The sequence below is a fragment of the Notechis scutatus genome, chromosome 1 (assembly GCF_049901735.1).
Source record: "Notechis scutatus isolate UNSWTSFEM ecotype Mainland chromosome 1, rNotScu1.2, whole genome shotgun sequence".
Lineage (NCBI taxonomy): Eukaryota > Metazoa > Chordata > Lepidosauria > Squamata > Elapidae > Notechis > Notechis scutatus.
Window position 1 is genome coordinate 27,970,367 of NC_142009.1, and position 21,380 is coordinate 27,991,746.

The 21,380-nt window shown below is 38.6% G+C and overlaps 1 protein-coding gene across 5 annotated transcripts in view; it reads right to left on the bottom strand.

The window, feature by feature from the left end:
• The window catches only part of OTOF (otoferlin), a 164,326-nt gene that overhangs the window by 45,525 nt on the left and 97,421 nt on the right, over positions 1–21,380 (bottom strand). For all 5 annotated transcript variants that reach the window (XM_087959852.1, XM_087959835.1, XM_087959842.1 and 2 more), the window contains exons 6-20: positions 16,236–16,312; positions 15,169–15,295; positions 14,681–14,735; positions 13,656–13,787; positions 12,140–12,202; positions 10,868–10,952; positions 10,152–10,311; positions 8,565–8,751; positions 7,792–7,978; positions 6,465–6,688; positions 5,521–5,629; positions 4,772–4,955; positions 3,500–3,620; positions 3,016–3,116; positions 1,544–1,634 (exon numbers count right to left, since the gene is read on the bottom strand). In XM_087959852.1, the coding sequence (XP_087815978.1) occupies positions 1,544–1,634; positions 3,016–3,116; positions 3,500–3,620; positions 4,772–4,955; positions 5,521–5,629; positions 6,465–6,688; positions 7,792–7,978; positions 8,565–8,751; positions 10,152–10,311; positions 10,868–10,952; positions 12,140–12,202; positions 13,656–13,787; positions 14,681–14,735; positions 15,169–15,295; positions 16,236–16,312 (1,903 nt within the window). The remainder of the gene's footprint in view (positions 1–1,543; positions 1,635–3,015; positions 3,117–3,499; positions 3,621–4,771; positions 4,956–5,520; positions 5,630–6,464; positions 6,689–7,791; positions 7,979–8,564; positions 8,752–10,151; positions 10,312–10,867; positions 10,953–12,139; positions 12,203–13,655; positions 13,788–14,680; positions 14,736–15,168; positions 15,296–16,235; positions 16,313–21,380) is intronic.

The following is a 21,380-nucleotide window of genomic DNA, read 5'->3' on the forward strand; positions in this document are numbered from 1 at the left end:
AAATTGCTCACTGGGATATGAATGCAAAAAGCACATTGGAGAGAAGTGTTCTTAATGGCTTGTCTTTATTTGCCTTTATTGGGGCATTGTAACTCTTTAGCTGGACTTTGGTGTATAAAATTGATGGTATTCTCTTGGATTTAAAAAAGCAGATATCCAGGGTCCAAAAGTGATAACTTGCAATACTTGGGACGTGTGAGCCTGTGGATCTCAAGAACATGGGTCTGATTTTCTCCTTGGCCAGTTTTGCCATCTATAAAGTCTTACCTGGTTGGTTAAAACTTCTGAGAAGAGGATTCATTGTGAGAATGGGGGAGAGATTGTCTGTCTTGAAAGAGAAACCAGGTTGTTTCCCTTTCCAATAGCCCAGCCCTGGACCCAATGAGTTACAAGAACTAACATCTTCTTTCAATTTTCCCTTCTTGGGGAAGTCTATGAAGGTGATAGTAAAGCAATTTACAGATTTCCCAGAAAAAGTTTATTTGCCCATAGGCAGTCTGGATTCAAGGCTGGGTTCAGATAGAAATTACACCGTTTGCCTGCATGGATAACTTATCGCAAGGCTAGAGTTTAAAGAGTGATCCATCTTTGTCCTACATTTCTCAGTGGCCATCAGAACTGTGGACCATAATATCCTTTCAGGTTAGCTGAAGACATTGTGAGCAACATTTTATGGTGATTATGCTAATTACTGTGTGGATAATCCCATCTGATAATTATGAGGGAGGAGAGAGTGAGTTATCAGGTCCTTTAATGTAGAATGCTTGACCCTCTGGCCTATTTTATTCAACATCTATACAAAGAGGCTATCCAATGATTCTGGATAAGGTACCATAAATATGTGGATGATGCCAGTTATTATAAAACATCATGATTCAAATGAATCATTTAGTAGAATCTCTAACCCAGTGTCTTGACAACGCACTATGAAATATTTTGTGCATTACAAAGAAAGAAAGAAGGAAGGAAGGAAGGAAGGAAAGAAGGAAGGAAGGAAGGAAGGAAGGAAAGAAAGAAAGAAAGAAAGAAAGAAAGAAAGAAAGAAAGAAAGAAAGAAAGAAAGAAAGAAAGAAAGAAAGAAAGAAAGCAGGAGGGAGGGAGGAAGAAAGGAAGGAGGGAAGGAAGGAAGAAAAAGAAGTTTGCACAGGTATATCACATGTATCAACCCAGGAGCAAGTAAAACCAACAGTGGTTTGTACAACAGAGTACAACAATGAAATACTGGTTTTTATCTACAATAGGAATATTATACATACACATGCTACAAACTGTGTCGAAACAAACAGCAATTACAGCAGGGAAAAAAACTCTGCATACTGCAAACACTCTAACAGGGCCTCCTCTTATTACACAAGCTCTTAAAGAGATAACAGCCAAAGATCCTGCTGACTCATTCCCATCATTGCTTCAGCTAGTCAGCTCTTAAATTATCACCTTGACAGGAAGGAAGGAAGGAAGGAAGGAAGGAAGGAAGGAAGGAAGGAAGGAAGGAAGGAAGGAAGGAAGGAAGGAAGGAAGGAAGGAAGGAAGGAAGGGTGCTCACCAGTTCCCGCATGCAGGATTTCAGTCTTTCCCGGTCCAGACGTGTCCGGGAGGAGTGGTTGTGATCTTTGTTGGAGAGAGACACAAATCTCCTGTGGAAAGAGGATATTGTGAAAAAAGAGAGAATTGTGACTACAAAATTCAGTCCTCAAACTTTTATCCTTTAATATTTGATTATTGAATATAAAAGAGCAATTTTAACAAATTTACTGGTGATAGAAAATGATGATGGGTAAGGGGGTGCATGACTAGTAGATAGAAACAAAAAGGAGTTGTGGAATGGGACACATACATCTTCCTTTCTGCTCTTTTTCCTTTCTTGGAATTTCCCTGTTTTCCAAAATGCCAGGCTGCAGTTATTATGTACCAAGATAGCATCTACTTCTGCTCTTAGCAACCCTTGAAAATATTTTATATTCCATAATATATACATGTTTAATTAGACAACGATTTCTATATTTTTCAAAGTGGGTCTTTCAAACAAAACTAATTTTGAAGTGGTACAATACTTTCAAAAATTCAGCATGTGGTACTTAAAGCTAAAATTGAAAAGAAAGAAAGGAGAGATTAAATTTCTCTAAAGAGCCAAAATAACAAAACATTGTTACAAGAAACAAATGAAAGATGCGGTAAGTATCTTTCCTTCTTCAAGGAAATAAGTTTTAAAGCTGTGGACAATTAACTAATATTCTAGAATTTCCAGATGGAAAGCAACATTATACAGGATATTGGTAGTTTTTTGTTTTAGAAGCCAATATGACTAATTGACTAACAATTCTATGCAGTTTCCAAAAGCCTTTTGACTATGTTAACAGAAATGTCTAGAATTGGTAGATAGATGGATAGATGGATAGATGGATGGATGGACGGAAATTGACCACATGGACTCAAACTATAAAGAGGCTGACCATCCTTACTTTACTGGAACCTTCATAAGAAGGAATGATTTGGAGAAGATGAAGTAAAATTCAGAGACAGTTCATTGTTTGAATCCATCAAAACAAGACCAATCCAGACAATACATACTGATTTTACTGCCGTGTTTTTTAAGTGAAGGAAAAAATACCGCTGTCCAGTCATGTCTGATTCTAGGTAGTGGTGCTCATCTCCATTTCTTAGCCAGCATTGTCCAAAGACTATTTCCATGATTAGGTGACCAGAAAGACTATATGTCGAAGCACACGGAACACTGTTAACCTTCCTACCAAAGTGGTACCTATTTATCTACTTGCATTTGCAGGCTTTAAACTGCTGGGTGGGCAGGAGCTGAGGTATGTAATGGGAGCTCACCCTGTTGCATGGTGCTCGGCTCTTGAACCTGGGTTGCCAGCTGACAAGCTCAGTGTCTTTAACCACTGAGCCATCTTAGAGATAAACCTCACCAATTGTTCAAATCAAGGTCCTTAAGAGGCCTACTCCCTCAGGAGGGAAAGATAACTTCATTAGCATCCCCAATCCCCTTTCCTGACTTACAGACATCCACTGCTCAGTTCTTCCAGCACTCCTCGGAGACGGCGCTCTGGATGTGGTTTTTCAGTTTTGATCATCTCATGCACATCATTGAGGCCTTCTTCCTAAAGGAGCAGAAGTTATTTTTCAGTAGGCAGGGCTACAATGGGAGATTTGCACCTGTCGTTCCAGAGACATTTCAAGTGATGCGGTGGCCTAGAGGTAGAGCTCTTGCCTCACAATCAGGAGGCTGTGAGTTCAGTCTAGGTAGAGGCAGATATTTCTCTCTCTGGGCACAATGAGAATATATCTGCTGAACAAAACTCCATATTGGCAACAGGAAGGGCATCTGGCCAGTAAATACTCAGCTCCATTCAGTTGCCAAGACTCCACCCCCCAAAAGGGATTATGGGGTCATTAAAAGGAGGTGATGATAACTCCAGAGGCATTACATTCCAACCCACCCCCATCTTCCTCTCATCTTCCTGTCTCCCTTGCAGAAACTCACCAGCTTGTCTGCAATCTTATCAATGATATTTGAATTGTACAGACGTCGCCTCTGGTCCTGCCACCAACTCTTGATATAAATACAAGGCTTCTTATCAAAATACGGTAAGTGAAAATAGTTCCTGTAATAGCAAGAGAAAAGAGTGACATACTTCCATTCAGTATCATAAAAGCTCCCCCCACCTCCTCTTTGTGCTTTTCTCTAATAGTGGTAGTCTTCAACTTACATTTCATTTAGCAACTATTCAGAGTTACAACAACACTGAAAAAAGTGCCTTATGAGTGTTTTTCACACTTGTTGTAGCATGCCCATGGTCGTGTGACCAAAATTCAGGTGCTTGCCACTGACTCATATTTATGATGGTTGCAGTGCCTTGGGGGTCATATGATCATCCCCTCCCACTTGTGATTGTAGGACTGTAACTTTGTCGCTTGTATCCTTACGATTTATATTGACTGTTTCCTAGTATGATTTGATCGCTTATTGTACCCTATGACTATCATCAAGTGTTGTACGTTATGATTCTCGACTCTTGACAAATGTATCTTTTCTTTTATGTATACTGAGAGTATTTATACTAAGACAAATTCCTTGTGTGTCCAATCACTTGGCCAATAAAGTATTCTGTTCTGTTCTGTTCTGCTCTGCTCTGCTCTACTCTACTCTACTCTACTCTACTCTACTCTGTTCTATTCTATTCTATTCTATTCTATTCTATTCTATTCTATTCTATTCTATTCTATTCTATTCTATTCTATTCTATTCTATCAACTATTGTGGCCTTCTGACAAGCAAAGTGAATGGGGAAGCCAGATTCTTTTAACAACCATGTTACCAACTTACCAACTGCTCTGATTCACTTATCAACTGTGGCATGAAAGGTTGTAAAATGAGGCAAAACTCACTTAACAAATGTCCTGCTTAGCAACAGAAATTTGGGGTTTAGTTGTGGTTGTAAGTCAAAGACAAAGACTTATTGTTACCTTATGAGCTACATGGAAACTGGCACAAAAATTTTCAAGATCTGGTCTTTTACTGATGGAAAAGTAAATGCAACCATGACAAAGGCTAAGCACAAAAGTCTTCTGGGTTTTGCCATCCCCCCTACATGATACTGAAGATGAGGAAATGCAGTATCATTTGCCCCATCTCTGAATCAAAGAAAAGAAAACCCATGAGTGTACAGCTTAACACCCAACCAAAGATCCTACAGTCTTCCTCTTTTCAAGGAAATGTCCTTTCATATTAACAAGAGTGGCCAATCTCACTTGCCTGTCAGTAATCAATGGTTTCAGGGCTGGAGAAGTAGAGACTGAGAAAAATTCCCCATCCATAATGATCTCCTCATCACTGTCATTCTGTAGCAGCTCAGATTCCTCCTCATTGCCATCCCCACCATCTTTCTTTTTCTTGATGGTGGGCCTGGATATGCCATCAATTTCATTGCCATAATTGCCTTGGAAAAAAAGAAAAGGGAATCAGGTTCTGTAGGATGAAGAATGGAAAGATTATACCATTTATTAGAGCTACCGAGCCTTGCCTAATCATACCATGGTATCTTGGATTTACCCAAAGGTTGAATTAAGCTTTTGGGCTCGATGAGAATAACCCTAAGGCCCAAACTCAAGGAATGGGTGTCTGGGATAACATCGCAGGAGATTTCATAGATATACTTTAATGGATTAATGTTATGTATAGCGCCTGCAGAGAGGCAATGGAAGAAACATAGAATCTAAAATTTGAATAAGACTGATATTATACAAATCATTCTCATGACAACATGACAATTTTCAAGTTCATGCTCCCCTGTCATTATTCAATGAAAATGATCCATATTTTTTATGCTCCACATCTGCAGAGCTTTGACTAGAGCTGACTAGAGCAATTATGCAAGTTCATCCTTCTTGTTCAGACACCTGGAAAAGCCAGTTCATACTTTCAGTTCTGCTTGTATAGCATTGCAGAAAGCAAATCTCCCTCTTTAACCCATACCCAATGCTTCACAAAATCCCTTCACAAACCTATGGTGACCTCAAAATTAATTGGTTTGTCTCCATTCTTTCTGTCAATCATGGTAGCTTCCAGGAAGGATCCAAAGAGAAAAAACTCCTCCATCTTGCCTGTGCAGCTCTGTGGGATGGGGTGGGATATAAACACAGCAGGTTTTATGATTTATGGTGGAGGACTTCAACCCATGAAAGTGACATATTTATTTAGATCATTGGTCAATATCATAGGTAGGAAACATGGAGTCATGGAGTCAGAGGCAGCATTATGTCTGCAAATAATCCCTTGGATGCCCACCAATTGAAATAAGCCGTCCACCAATTGAAACGGGCAGTCCACCATAGGAGACATATTGTGCAGAAATAAGTTATTCCTAAGCAGGCATTTTATAAGAGTATCCATAACAATTTTCAGCATTTTAAAGGGGTTCACCAACTCTAAAAGATTACCTAGTAAGTTCTTTTCTTATTTGGTGGCATGGGGACATACCAGAGGTTTTGTATACACAAAGTATACAATTTAGCAGTGAATTATTTTGGGTTGTTTTTTTAAAAAAAACAAACCAATAAACTATGACTAACTGACAATTGAGTTTAAACTTGTGCATTCAGAGGAATCAAACCTGGAACCCCCAGACATAAAGCACCTCTTGGCCATATTGCTGAAACACAACTCTGTTGTTTTCTTAGGTCTTCATCAACATGACCGGTCTTGGGTCATACTGAAAAATCGAGCTATTTGCAATGAAGAATGGACTAAAGAAGGGGTCTCCAACCTTGGCAACTTTAAGACTTGTGGACTACAACTCCCAGAGTTCCTTAGCCAGCTTTGCTTACAGTTGCCAAGGTTGGAGACCCCTGGACTAAAGTCTATTGAAGGGAGGCTTCCCCACTAAATGTGATTGTGTGATATCCTGAGAACATAAGATGTTGTAGTTATTACAACATAGGAAACGTACATCACTGACAGGAGTTGCTAATTCAACTTGAACTTCCGTGGAACTGGTGATTTCAGGGTTGCTGGTATCCAAGATCTCTACTGCTAGACCAAGAAGCAGACGGGCTCGGAAGGAGACCCCTTCACCCAGGCCTTCATTCAAATCCTGGTGCTCATCCATCAGGGTATAGTTGCGGGTGGACCCATACATGTTTACCCAGGCAGGGCCAAACGTGGGCAAGAAACCTTGTAGAGATAAGCAGAATTGGATAAAATGTTCATTCCAAAAAGACTTTTAACAATTCAGTTGGTTCATTTGCAACACATGTTGCCATAATTATTCTAATACTGGCATCAACAGAAAACACTAATGTCTCGTACCATTGGTCTTCTAGCTAGCTATCCTCCTCCATTATTGTTTCCTCTAACTCTTGCTATATCTTTTCTTCTTTTGGGTTTTAAGAGAGGAGTTGATCTGGTAATTTCTGTATGCTCAGGCCTATCATTTACTATTTACTTCCAAAGTTTTAAACCTAGTAGTTTCATTTCTTTTCCAGAATAACAGAGTTGGACAGCACTTTGGAGGTCTTCTACTCCAACTCCCTGCTCAAGCAGGAAACTCTATATCATTTCAGAGAAATTGTTGCCTAATCTCTTGTTAAAAACCTCCAGTGTTGGTGAGCACCCACAAGTTCTGGAGGCAAGTTGTTCCATTGATTTATTGTTCTAACTATCAGGAAATCTCTCCTTAGTTCTAGGTTGCTTCTCTCCTTGATTACTTTCTATCTATTGCTTCTTGCTCTGCCTTTGTGGAAGCCCTTTAGATATTGGAGCACTGCTATCATCTCACTCCTAGTCCTTCTTTTCATTAAACCAGACATATTCAACTGTTTTCCTACAACCATTTTTCATATGTTTTAGCCTCCAGTCCCCTAATTATTCTGTAGCTCTTCTATGCGCCCTTTCTAAAGTCTTGACATCTTTTTATATTGTGGCAACCAAAATTGGATGCAATATTCCAAGTGTGGTCTTGCCAAGGCATTTTAAAGTGGTGTTAACACTTCATGTGATCTTGTTGAAGGTAATGCAGCTGGACAAGAAAATGTTGTCAGAAAATGTTGCCAGGATATTAGCAATGAGGGGTATAGAGTGAGTAAATCAAACCCATTGAAGTGTTAAGTCTTTTAAAAATGCATCCTATTATAAGACATTTGTGTACCTTTGTTGTAAATAGAAAAACATAACTAGATTTGGGGACAACGAACGAGAAAATGAAGAATAGGAACAAAACCATTAAGTAGGCAAAAAATAGAGGTGTCTGAAGGCAGAACGTCTGCATCCTCCCCTACCTTTGTCTCCTTCGTTGGAGATCTTCCTCAGATCAATGAAATGAGTTCCAATAGCCACATCATTGACCTTGTCAGAATCTCGGATCTGGACCTTGATCCTTTTGCAGAGCGGGGGAAACATCTCTGCAAAAACTATCTGCTCATTCCAAACAGGTTCATAGCTGCTCTTCTGAACAGATGTTTTCCCCTGAGCCATGGACATAAGATTGAAATAATTTTAGAGTTTGGTAGATTGGCATCCATATTCTTAACCTTCTTCTACCACTGCTCTTTCAAGATTGGTATGAAAAGGTACGGCATCTCTGAAGAAGAAGGCTCTATTATTACTATTCCTTGGGCAAATGAAGAGATCTGCACATGTAGATTCCCTTGCATTCTTGTAATAGCTTAGAAGCAAATTATTTCACATATTCAAATGCTGAAAACATACATTTTGAGACTAAATTTAAATCTAACGGTGCCATTAGTTTGTTTCAGGTCAATTCACATAATACCTCAACCAGCATGATCTTTGTTAGATATATCTGGAGAGCATCAGTTGGGAAAGACTGCTCTAAAGTACTCAGACTGAATGAAACTCCTGACTATGATTTTGGCATTTTGATATTCTGGTCCCTACTAAAAATGTCAGTTCCTATGCTAGGATAACATAAACATATTTATTGATTGATCGATCAAACTTATCTATTTTTATTGATTTATCAAATTTATATAAAATAAACATGAATGGCTGTGAGACCTGATCCATCAAGATCCCACCGGATATCACATACCTTCTGTCCAGCAAAAAACACCTGGACGTAAGGATCCACCAGGTCTTTGTTTTCCCCAATGAGGGCTTTCTTCACATTGGCCATGATGCTAGCGTTCATGCGTGGAAGCCCTTCTGCCCGATAAATCTTAATATAGAAGCGAGCCCATTGCCTTTCTGAAGGAACTCCATCTGGAAGCAGTAGGTTCCTGCAAGACACAGTAAACCAAGGATGAATAAAGACTACTAGTTATGTTCAAAGCAGTACTTCAGGTGGTCTAGTAGGCTTTCTCCATCAAGGAACCAAAGAAAACTGTAACCTAGTTGAGAGCGTCATGAAAAGTGGATATGGGTCAAGACGGGCAATCTGTATACCACAGAGCAAAAGTGTGTAAGAACAGAAATAACCCATGGGCTACATCTTGCCTTAGTTCTTTTTTGATAGCCATGATACTGCCAAAATTGAGCTGAAAATTGTTGAAACAACATTAGCATGATCCCCTTTGATTATACTGCAGGACCAGTTAATCGAGGTTTTTTAGAAGTTTTGGTGAAGATTTTTTTTTTAAAAAAGTAATAATCTTCTAATAGTTCTTACTATATAGGTTGTCCTCGACTTATGATCACAATTAACCCCAAAATTTCGGTTGCTAAGTGAGACAGGGGTCAAGTGAATTTTGGCTCGTTTTATAACCTCTCTTGCCATTTTATGACCTTTCTTCACGTCTATGATCACATGACCATGGGGATACTACAAATGGTTGTAAGTGTGAAAAATGGTTATGTCATATTTTTTCAGTGCCCTTTGAACAGTCACTAAATGAACTGTTGTAAGTCAAAATTCCCCCTGAAACCGAAAAAGAGAAATCAACAGTTAGCCTACCACACATCTATTGATAATGTCATGTTATTTCCTTACCATTTTGTCATGGCTAAAATTTTAATTATGATGGTGGCAGTGGTGATGATGTCACGCTCAGCTACGAAAAGGATGCCCTCCTGCACTAGAAGGGAATTTTTTTTTTTTTTTACACAGAAGACATGAAGGAATATTTCTTAAGTTGTTTCAACCTAGTTAGATTGCTCCTTTGTTTTCAATCTTGGGAGGTTTTCTTTGCTGTCTCAGTGTCAAAGGGGCAGAAAAGAGATTTTTTTTTCCCCCTCGGGGCTTTGAAAGTAATATTTTCATAGTACAGATTTGCCCAGTTTTATTTTTTTTTAATTTAAGGTTACTTGAAAAAAAATCTGTCTCACGATTTCACCAGCCTGAGATGGGTGGCTATATAAATCATATAAACAAACAAGAAATAAGTTTAAAAAAAACATAAGTAAACTAATACGAGATATGATATTTGAGAGTGCAAAAACCACATAAAATAAAGAAACGAACATTACAAAAGAAGGGCAGCTTTCTTGGTCTAGAAAAGATGAAGCCAATAGAACAGTGGGAGATGATTTTGAGGAGAGACAAGGTGAGCGTTTTTCCTTCTCTTAAGTTCTCAAACAGAAAACAGATGCAGAACACATCCAGAGTTGATCTGGAAAGAAACCATGATTGTTTAATAACATGGGGTGAAACCAACCCTGCCCAGCAGCTTCTACTTCTCACCCTTCAATATCATCCTCATCTGTCTCATTAGCTTTGTGTGGTGTCTTAATATTATCTCCTTTGCCCACCACTGCGATGTCAACCTTTACATAGCCTTTCAGTCCAGCTGTGATGTCCTCTGGGTCAGACAAGATGGCCCACTTATGGTAGAACTGATGCTCTGCAAGGAAAAGAGAAGAAAGAACTATGAATAAGCTAGAATCCTGTTGACAAGAGTAACACCCCATTAAAACAACGTTTGCTGCAAAAAAATCATGTCTGAATAGAACTATAGAGGACAGCAGAATAACATTTTTTAAAATCTAGTCTTATATTCCATCATATGAATGTGCTTTCCTCCAAAACTAGTGACTAGTTAAGTGTAATCTACTTTGTTTAGATGAATAAACTAGAATAAACATTTAAAAAGTGGAAAGCAATGCTTCTGAGAGTCCCATGGCCATGCTGGAGGAGAAGGGAGGCCACAAGAATTACACTTTTGCTGTGGTCTTACAGCCAGATGGGACATTGATGAAAGGCTACATTAGAAGCGGATGGATCTAGTAATACAGTCAGCAGAAACTGGATATTTAATAGCTCCTGGGAGTAGAGACCTGGGAAACTGCATGGAAATGAGTTCTTGACATAAAGTGCTTCCCAAGCAAAATTTCCAAGACCAGAAAAAGCAAGAGGCTTTTCCACAAAATAGGGTTGTTGTTGTTTTTTGCATTACACACCTGGCTGGGTGTAAACGGTTCCCACATCCATTTTGAAAGAACCCACCAAGGTTCCGCTGCGCAGGATGTTCTTGGAGTGAATCACCTACAGGTTAACAAAACAGAGGTAATTTCAGGCACAGAGGACTATAGGATTGCCAGGAACCCTGCCTTGGAGTTAGAAGCAGGCACTTCCAGAGTGCCTGTGGCATGCTCTCCCCGGGGAGATTTCTCTGCCTCCGCCTCAAGGCCCCCATCCGTGTAGAGCAAAGACCTTTCTTATTTTTCTGAGTGTTTGAATATCTGACTATCTCTTAAATGGAATTTTTACAATATTTAAGAGAGGGAGTAATGTTTTAGTCACTGTTTTATATAATAATAAAGTCATGTGACTAAATAAGGCAATTGTGGTTGGGATTATATTTTTTCCTCTAGTTTTTTTCTACTTTAATGGATTGACTTAATGCCGATTCTATTCAATTCTGTTCTGTTCTATTCTATTCCGTTTCATTCTTCTCCCCTCCCCTTCATTTCACCCATTCCATTCCATTCCACTCCACTTTATTTCCTTGTTTGGACATTTACACTGCCCACTGCTAGTTATGTTTATGTTCAAAACATAACTAAGAAAATAAATTATATAAAATAAATGATATGCATTTGCAAAATATAAGAGGCACTAAAATACAGCCCTATTAATGTCAGTAAAGGATGTATTTCTGCAGGTGAAGTGTTAATGAACCCAAAGCTGCATGCATATATTGAAGGCTACCAAAAACATAATTTCTCTAATTCTGTTAAATTATTCAAATTAAGCAAATGCTCACATTACCCTAAGGGCCACATTTCCCTCTGCTTGTTTATCCTTTATTCTCTTTTTGCTAATCTCAGGAGGAGAGCAATGATGCAGCCGTTACACGTATCTCACTAAAAAGATTTGTCATTTGAGTGCAATAATTTCTTCCTATTAGTTCTACTAAATCTCCAAGACAGCTGTGCTGTCAAAAATGTGATTCTAAATAAATAACATCTTCAGCCATTCTACCAAGAGCGTCTACAGACTGTGTGTGTCGGCAGAGTTGGTCTGCAATACTGCATTCTCACCACTGCGCTGCCAGGGCTCAATATGAAGTCATCAGGTTACAAGCTCAGCTCAAATGAGAGATACTTTCCCCATTACTTATCCCTTTCTACTCTAGCTGCATGTCTGCCTGCCATCTTTCAAAGTGGGAATACTTTCTTCTTCAGTCATGCTTCAGAGACTATTCCAACTGAGAGGTAAACGTTGCTCACCGATAATTTGACAACTTTATCAAACATGACATCCGGGGGAATGTGAAAGTCAAAGACAAAATACTGAAATAGAAAAAAGAGAGAGAGATAAAAGGGTCACTAAGGTCTTTTATAGTAAAAAGATCAGTAATAAAGAATCAAATGTAAATAGTAAGTCATTTTGTTTTCTCCAGATATATTTCATTACAGTTACAGTTGTCTAAAAAAATATATATGGCCTTTAGGCAGAATAGAAGCAGTGATAGAACAAATCTAGGGATGGGGTGCTAATTTGAGAAAGACCTATGTTCCCTATGTCAAGGCAGCCCCAGGATTTTTCTCACAAAATATCTGTGATGATTCTCAGTCCTGCAGGTCATAATTGTCTCAAAGCTGTTTTTTTTTAAAGGCAACTGGACTGTTTTTTTTCTTTTCTCAACAGAACCTATTCTTCCCATCATCCAATCTTAACGGACAGTACCTTCCATCCCCCTGCCATCAGAACTGATGAAGCTTTTGGGATGAGAAGCGAAATGTTTTCTTCTTCCTCCTCAAAAAATGAAAAAAAAACAAAAACAAAAAACCAATCCAGTTGCCCTTTGAAAAAGCACCTTTGAGACTGGGGGAAAATGGTAAGGCTAAATAAATGACTGTGGTACTTCTAAATAATGAAAAAGCATGTTAATGTAATCATAATCTGAGAATCAAAATTAAATGAAAATAATTTTACAGTTTGGCTAATGGAATTATAATACTTTATTTTGTGAATTGTAACCCCTAAATTATTATTATACTAGAAATTGAAACATTTCTCAACCAGTGGGTACATTCAAAATTTTGTAAGCATGTCATGGGCATAAATGATTGGTTTAAGGGAATATAATCACTTACCAGAGGGAAAACTAATAAGTTTCTCCCAAATTTGCCATCTCTAGGCAAATGAACATATTTCAAGTCTATTGCAGTCCAATCCCCACCGCTCGTTCCCTTTATTTTTATTTTCTAAAAATGTTTAGAGAGAGGTGCCTTTGGGCATACTGAGTCCACAGATTATGTTGGAAACCCCAGTGCCATACAGAAATGAAAATTGCTAACATAGACTAAAAGGATAGCAATCTTGAGGTGTGGATGAAGACAAAAATCCAGCACCGGCCTAATCTTCCACTTGTAATAAGTAGAAAGAGCAGAACCTTTAGTTTTGGTCACATGATATACACTTTTAGCTATTATCATATCCAGTGGCCTTGTTCTCTCTTTCCAATCAATCAATTTGTTGACTTAAAGTCATAAACAGGGTTATATCAGGATTTTTTCCCAAGTACTGACTAAGATGCTTCAGTTCACGTCTTTCCAGTATTCTGTGGTCTTGGGGTCAGTTTCTCTGCTGCCTATAAAGATAGGTGACCGACCCTTCAGCCCTCCTGCTTCATTGACAGCTATGAGGAACATCTTTTTCCCTATTTGTTGGGTTTTTCTCTAACCTAAATATCCATCTAGAAGGAATTGACAGGTCAGTTGTTACAGGTAGCAAGCTAACCTCATTATAGTAGGGGCAATTAGTTGATTCCTTCATGGAGGTGTACTTCTTCTCATCTCCCACCTCCACACACACAACAGGATCCATGTTGAGCCCCACCAGCTGCCGTGCTTCAATTACTGTGATGCTGACCTGGCGAGAGAAGAAAAAGAAACACATTGTTAGATTCATTCCCAAGGAGCCATCATCTTCCTTCTAATTTTTCTCTACTCATTTTCTTCCTAAAAGAAGAAAACTACGTGCTACCTATGGCTGCTTTGCAAAAGCCAGAAAGGCTTGTCAATCTGCAGTATCTTTAAGGCCTTCAGAAGCTGTAGGTGCTTTATCATTGGAGGTGTTTAAGAAAAGACTGGACAGACACCTGTCTGAAATGGTATAGAGCAGGGGTGTCAAACTCAAGGCCCATGGGCCAGATGCAGCCGGCCGGGTGCTTAGATCTGACCCTGGAAAGAGCGAAGGACTGGCAAACCTGATGCAGCCCTCAATGAAATCGAGTTTGACACCCCTGGTATGGGGTTTCCTGCTTGACCAGGGGTTGGATCAGAAGACCTCCACGCTCCCTTTCAGCTCTATTCTGTTATTAAGTGTCAGCTAGCAGCAGCATGGAGAATATAGCTGCTTCACACAATATACTATGTTAACCTAAATGCTAAATGCTATTTATTATATCCTCATACTATGTTAAATTGTGGTTGGCAAGTTTATGCTTCAGAATATTGTGTGAACCAAAGCAATTGCATTGATTCAATCAAGCACAGATCTCCTAAGCATGGGTTAAACATGCTGCAATAGCACAACTTGCTTCCGAGTTGTACTAAATGCACTAATATCACTTTCCCCCACCAGATGTGCCTTCAACAATTCCTGCTTTGGGACACACAAGCTGTTACGAAGCGTACCAATTTGTGAAAGGTGGCAATAAGGGTGCCTAGATACTCATGCTGATGGAGAAGGATTGTGGTGGTGGGAACCTTGGACTCCCATATTATTTCCATAGCACAAATGAGAGACTGGAACCATCTCACCTGGTAGTCCATCGGTCTTCCTGCACTGGGCTCCATTTTAATATCCGGCTTGGATCTTAAAAAGACCATGATAATAGTGAAAGATAATAAAAATGACATAATAAATAACAATATAATATTTAACCCATTGTGTATAATTTATACAATGTGTGGTTGGCTTCATTGGGGATTAGTACAACATGTAAATCTATCCATCGTGACATGCAAATGATGGCTTATAGTTTAACATTATGGATAAACCAGGCAAAAATCTGAACCCTGTACAGAAGGAGTAATAAATTTGATGAGTCATTTTGAACCTTAAGCAAAAGGTTATAAAATATAGTTATTTGTTAATAAAGGTGGAATAGAAATGAATAAAATATTTTAATAGGTTAATATATTGCCTCTAATGTTAAGTGCTACATTTCTCTTTTTTTCCTCACACCTTTTTTACATCCTGACATGTGTAGATCTGATCTCCACTTTCTGAGTTGTATTATACTCACCTCTTATTAGACACGTTGGTGGTCACAGCTGTGACTGATGCCAGGGAGATAGTATCTGGATCCAGGCCACCGCCAAGTCGCATTGCTTTACGGTCCAGATCTTCTGCTTCCAAAATAGCTGGTTGATCTGTCCAGGAAAGACAAGTTATTGTTATAACATTTGATTGACTATCACAAAACTTTAACAATGGGCAAGAAGGGTGAGAGAAACCTAAACATGTATGGTGAGCTATGATCCAGTCATGATATAATTTAGAACTGGCACTATTAAAAGTGCCTGGATGAGAATATTCCAAACTGGATCTTCCAGATAGGTGAATGTCAGCTCTCAGAATTCTCTACCTAGCAAGGCAATAATTCATACTTCTGGAGGATTCTAAATAAGGGAGAATTGATCTAGATTGTTTTATTTAAAAGCTATTTGCACCAAATAAGGGAGAATTGATCTAGATTGTTTTATTTAAAAGCTATTTGCCCCACATTCTCAGAGAAGTATAGAGGCAGCAAGAAATGTAATCATGAATGGCAGTTTTGATACATACATGGAAGAGTCAAAAAGTTTATGCATCTGGGCGAGCCAACTGACTTTCTCAGTAGAAATCCAATTCTATGAAATACTCTTTGCTGGAAGGACAGATGGTCCTTATCCTATTGGCATTCTTTGAACTAACCAAAGCAGTGCTTTGACTCTTAGGAAAGTTTCAAATATTGAGCACCTATAAAGTTTTTGATTGTTTACTGGGGATTTTGATAATGAAATGTTGCATTTTTCTTGTTTATATAGGATTTCATTGTCCCCTGCCCAAAGTTCCTTTTGGTTGGAACAGGCTGTATACATATTGTAAATCAGACAGTCAATCATACATTCATTCAATTGATCATCATCGATCAATCTGTAAACAAGTAAATATAGGAAATTGGCTTTCCTAAAACAAAATGAACACAGAGTTATTTGAATTCAAAGGAGTACCCATCTCTTGCACCCAGCCTGAAACTGCAAATTTGCAGGCTCAGGGTATAACAAGATTGTAGTAATTCACTGGTTGGATTGAAGTTTAGGTGTACACCTTGCTTTCGGTGATGGTCATCCTTTGAGGGACGTGTTTTGCCCAACTTCATGGCTGAAAAGACTCCTCTTCCAGCTCTGTAAGCAAAGTAGATACATTATGAACATCATTATTTCATCTCAGAACATAAATCAAAAAGGCAGATCCCTTCTCCAAGAAGCAGTTGAGAGACAAACCGAGGAGAAAGACAAATAAAGGAAATAGTGAGGGAAAGGAAACAAGAGAAAAATATGAGTACATGCATTCCTCCTGCTTAGAATTTGTTGTAGTTTGGGATAAGCCACTGAAAAGTTGTCTCAAGAAAAGATAAACATATTTAATTCTCAGTGAGAAGTTTTCATCCAAACAGGTTTTATAAGACACAACGGCTGTTTTCTAAGCATGAAATATATTTATTGGAACTAGTAGCTAAGCAAATCCCATTCACAATGGCATTGATGATGTTACCTAATTGGGTAATGAAATGTCTATAAACAACCAAGCTCCAAGGGCACCAACGACTCCCCAGTTCAGTCTTGAGTTATTTATATTCTATTGGACCCTTAGCCATTATTTTCCAGCTTTGCATCTTCTGCAGCTTGACCTCTTGAAATATGTAGGGATCCACAAAAGCTGTAAGACTATATCACCCATTATCCTCCCCTAACAATAGTCCAAAGGTGGCGGGAAGCTGGAATTCAAAGTTATTTGAGGATGAATTCAGCAGATTTTAAGGCAAGAAGTACTTGATTTGCTCTTTGTTCCAACTCCAAAAATGTCCCCCAAAAATGGAAAAGGTCTTTTAGCCTCATTAATTCTGGGGATGGAAAACAGGCTAATACTTTTGGAAAACAAACAATTTTGGTTGTCAGCTAAATTAGGAAATCTGTGCATTTGGCTGGAAAGAGGGAAGGAGGGAGGGTGGAAGGAAGGAAGGAAGGAAGGAAGGAAGGAAGGAAGGAAGGAAGGAAGGAAGGAAGGAAGGAAGGAAGGAAGGAAGGAAGGCAGGCATTGTTTATTATTTTAAACCATCCCCAGTCTGTTGCCTTTTATGTTGGCCATAGCATATATAATCCATGATAATTTTGCTGGGAAAGAAAGTAAACATGAAATAATGGTTTTAAATCACAAGGATGTAGATTTTGGTTGTACATCTGGGAAAAAAATCTTAACAGTAAAAAATGATATAACTGTGTAACAGACTGCCTTGGAAAGAAATATACTCCCCTTTGCTAAAGTGTTCAGACAGAAGCTGAGTCTGTTGAGGATGCTATAATAGTAGATTGTGGCATTATGCAGCGGATTCAATTAATTGATTTCCTAAGCTCTTCCTTTCCTTACCTTGTTGGATTCTATGTAAAAAAATTCCTATTTATACCAAGGATTGGCAGGCTGCAGGTGCATGTAACTCCTTCTTTCCCTTTCTTTGATTGTTATTTTTATTGTTATTGTCGCAACATGTCCATGCAACAAAAAGAGCTCATTTCTGAAGGCAATTAAACAATTCATGTCAGAAAAACTAAACAAACAAAGCAGATACCCAAATGCCAATGAAATCAATTACACACACCAATGAACCTGCTCTATTTGTCTTGAAGTCACCATTCTGTGTATTATATTCCTTGGCTACCCAAAATATGCCGACTACATTATTTGTTATGCAATGGAGTCCATATGCATATCATTTTACAACTGACAAACTGGGCTAGGCTCTCCCTGGAAGGCTTTAGACTCTGAAAAGCAGAGTATAAAAAAAAAGAAGAGAGAGAAAAGCAAGGGCACTAGGAAATGTGAAAACAAAATGAATTTCTGATGTTTGGACTTGGATCTTCTCATACCTTCATGTTTGGAAGAAAACCTAGTAAACCCGATGGGCCTTTCAGGAGGAAATGTGCCATCTGGAATTAAACCAAAGGTTTCATAGAAAAAAAATGACATCAAGCATTTCTTCTAAAACTTAACATGAGGAATAACAGGGAAGAATTGACAGGTTTTTAGGGATTCTTTTACTGTAGTATATTTTTCAATATAATTTTTCAAGAGCTTTCCTAAGGCAGTCAGCTGGTGCACAATGAAATGCTAATTAATTATTAACATTCCTTTGAAACATGAGAACAGGGAAGGGGACCATCTGTCTGAATGCAATGGAAGTGATGGGTGAGGGATGCCGTTGGGTTAGCAGCAAGGAAATGGAAGGATGGGAAGGTACAATGGGATTCCAGAGGCAAAGCAATTGGTGGAAGGCAGATTGTCATCTGAGTCAGGTATTTTGAATCTCAGGTTATCGGACAACATCTATTAAAAGCAATAGTGAAATTTCTCTTACATATACACACACTGGGGAGGTCTTCTTATTTAATTCCCATGAGCTAATGGAGAAGGTGATAGCTAACAGACAGACTACAATTATAATCTGTTCCTGGAATCGTCACACAGATACTATTTATTTATTTATTTATTTGAATTTGACAAACAAAAATGAGAACAAGAATAAGAGAATAAAATACAATGACAGGGACGATAGGCACATTAGCGCACTTATTCACACCCCCTCTACTGACCACTTACGTATGAAGGATTGGAAACTCCTGTATTACAGTGGTCCTTATTAAGATCATGTTCAAAGATTTGTTTGACATTATCTGTTTGTTTGACACTGTTTGACAAAGGAATTATCTTCTACATACAGGGAGCATGAAAAAGGAGGGCAAAACAGCCACTCTGTGCCTCAGAGGGTGAACCAGCCAAGTGCACATCAGAATCGGTTTTTTCAGAGTAATGGGCTTAATTGAAGATAAAATATATATCTAGCATTTTGGAATACCATGTAACATTCTTTGGAACAACAGGATCAGCTAAGCACTGTCAAGGAGCTCATTCTCTTTAAATAGTGCCTTGGTCATACTCTTTGTATCCACTCTGTTTTTAAAAATATAAAATGCAATGCCCGCATGCAAGTACACTTATGATCTTATTCTAGGATGACATCTCAAATATGCCAATAGATGCTCTCCAACGCATTCATAGCACAAACACTCCTATAAACCTTTCAGAGATTAAGAAATCAAAGTGACTACTTACCTGTTCCAGGTAAGGTAGAATCAGACTTCTTTACTTGTATCTCACAATTACAATCACAAAAGAGAGGGGGTAGTTTGAAAGGGACAGGAAGTTACTGAGATGGGGGAAAGAGTTCCTGGTCCATTTCCTACTCCTACATCATTTTGGGACGATTGCGTCATTAAACTCAGGCCCAGTTTCCCTCCATTTTCGGACACCACCAAAAAATAACAGCACGGAGGGGAAGGAATGGCGTAGTTAGGAAACCAGCTGTGTTAGCAGAGAATTGATACCATCCCCTTCATGAATATTGGATGACAACACCTGAGACAGCTTGGCAAAGGCTGAATAGCAGCCATTCCAGATTCCCAGCAACGTTTTCTTTTTTTCTCCTCACAGGACCATGGATCATGGCCTTCGAAGAGGTTTCCATGATTTAGTAACTTAGATTGGAGCGATTGCTTTTTAGGTCTTTGGGCTGTTATCAGTTTTCTCCATTATTCCTAAATAGATGTTCAGAATGTACACACTATTTTTTTGTAAAAAAAAAAATCTAATCTGAGCTCAGGATTCATGCTTGGTAAAAAAAAAAAAAAAAAAAAAAGAGCCACAAGGCTGCCAACCATGGCTTCTTCTCTAATTCCACATTAATTTGAAGCATGAATCTGATTACGGCTTGGAAATGAATTATTCACAGTTAAATCTGCCTTTCTAACATCAAAAAATGTTTTGAAGTGAAGAAATTATCATATAAAGGTCATCTATCTTGTGGTCAAAGATCAAGGACAGATTAAAATTTACGGTTGGTTCATAGGTTTCTAAGCCAAATAAGTCATTTGCTTCTGGATAGCTCACTACTTGGGGTGGAACAAATCACCCACTACTTGGGGTGGAACAAAATCCTGAAGTTCAGTGAAGATTAAGGTGGTTGGAAAGGCCTTGTTCCTGGAAAGTCATTGCCAGTTTGATTGAACAGTGCAAGATTAGATGGAAAAATATTTGATCTTGGACCTTCTTTGGGTGTAGAATGCTTGCCTTATGGTGACCTTGGGAATAGAAAATGTTTACCAACTGTAGTCTATCCATATTAAACTTAAAGATACAGAGGGCCCTCCCCTTGGATACATGGGAGTTTTCTCTGGGAGAAATGCTTGGGAAATACCAGACCAAGAGTTACCTTTTTGACCTCTTGCCAAGATGAAGAAAGGAGCAGTCCCAATCAAGATTAGAAAGGACCAATCAAAAAGGAGCCCTGGTGGCTCAGTAGTTAGAATTGCAGTATTGCAGGCAAATTCTGCCCAAAGCCTGGAGTTCATTCCTGACTGGCTCAAAGTTGATTCACCCCTTTACATCCTTCCAAGGTTAGTAAAATGAGAAGCCAAATTTTTGGGGACAATATGCTGACGTTAGTTAAATGCTCAGAGAGTGCTGTAAAACACCATGGGGCGGTATGTAAATCTAAGTGTTCTTGTTATTGCTATAATCACATTGTCCTATTTTAACCACCTAGATCAAATTTTAGAAAGTATAATTTGATCTAGTGTGATATTACTGGGAATGGAAAGGCATTTGGAAGGATCAGGTATTCAACCAGTTCATCAATCGAAACTGACTCTGCTACTGTATTGTACAAAGTTGTGTGTGTGTGTGGGGGAATCTCCAGTATCCATTTGTTATGAAATGTGCCCATGTGAGATAGGTAAGTACATTGGTAGAAATGTAGACAGACAGACAGACAGCTATGGGTAATTGACAAGTTGAACAGAGAGTCAGATAAAGATAATTTTGACAATTGGAACTAATTAAAGCAAACATCAACATTTCAGAGGAGAGTGGATTTGGAAAACAAAGTGGTACTTTTTGTGATTTGGACAGTTAGTGGGTTCAATCACAAAAAAAATCGATCCAGAGTTTTACACATTCATGCTGTCCAAACAAGAAGGACCATATGATCTTCAAATGATGCCTTGTCTTTTTATTGTGCCTTATAAATATGAAAGTTTATTATCCAAATGAAACATGGAATTGGTATTCCAAAAAGCCCTCATGTCTTAGCTATGTTGTCAGACCTGGGGCTCCCAGGTGATCAGGGGCCTGGTCTAATGG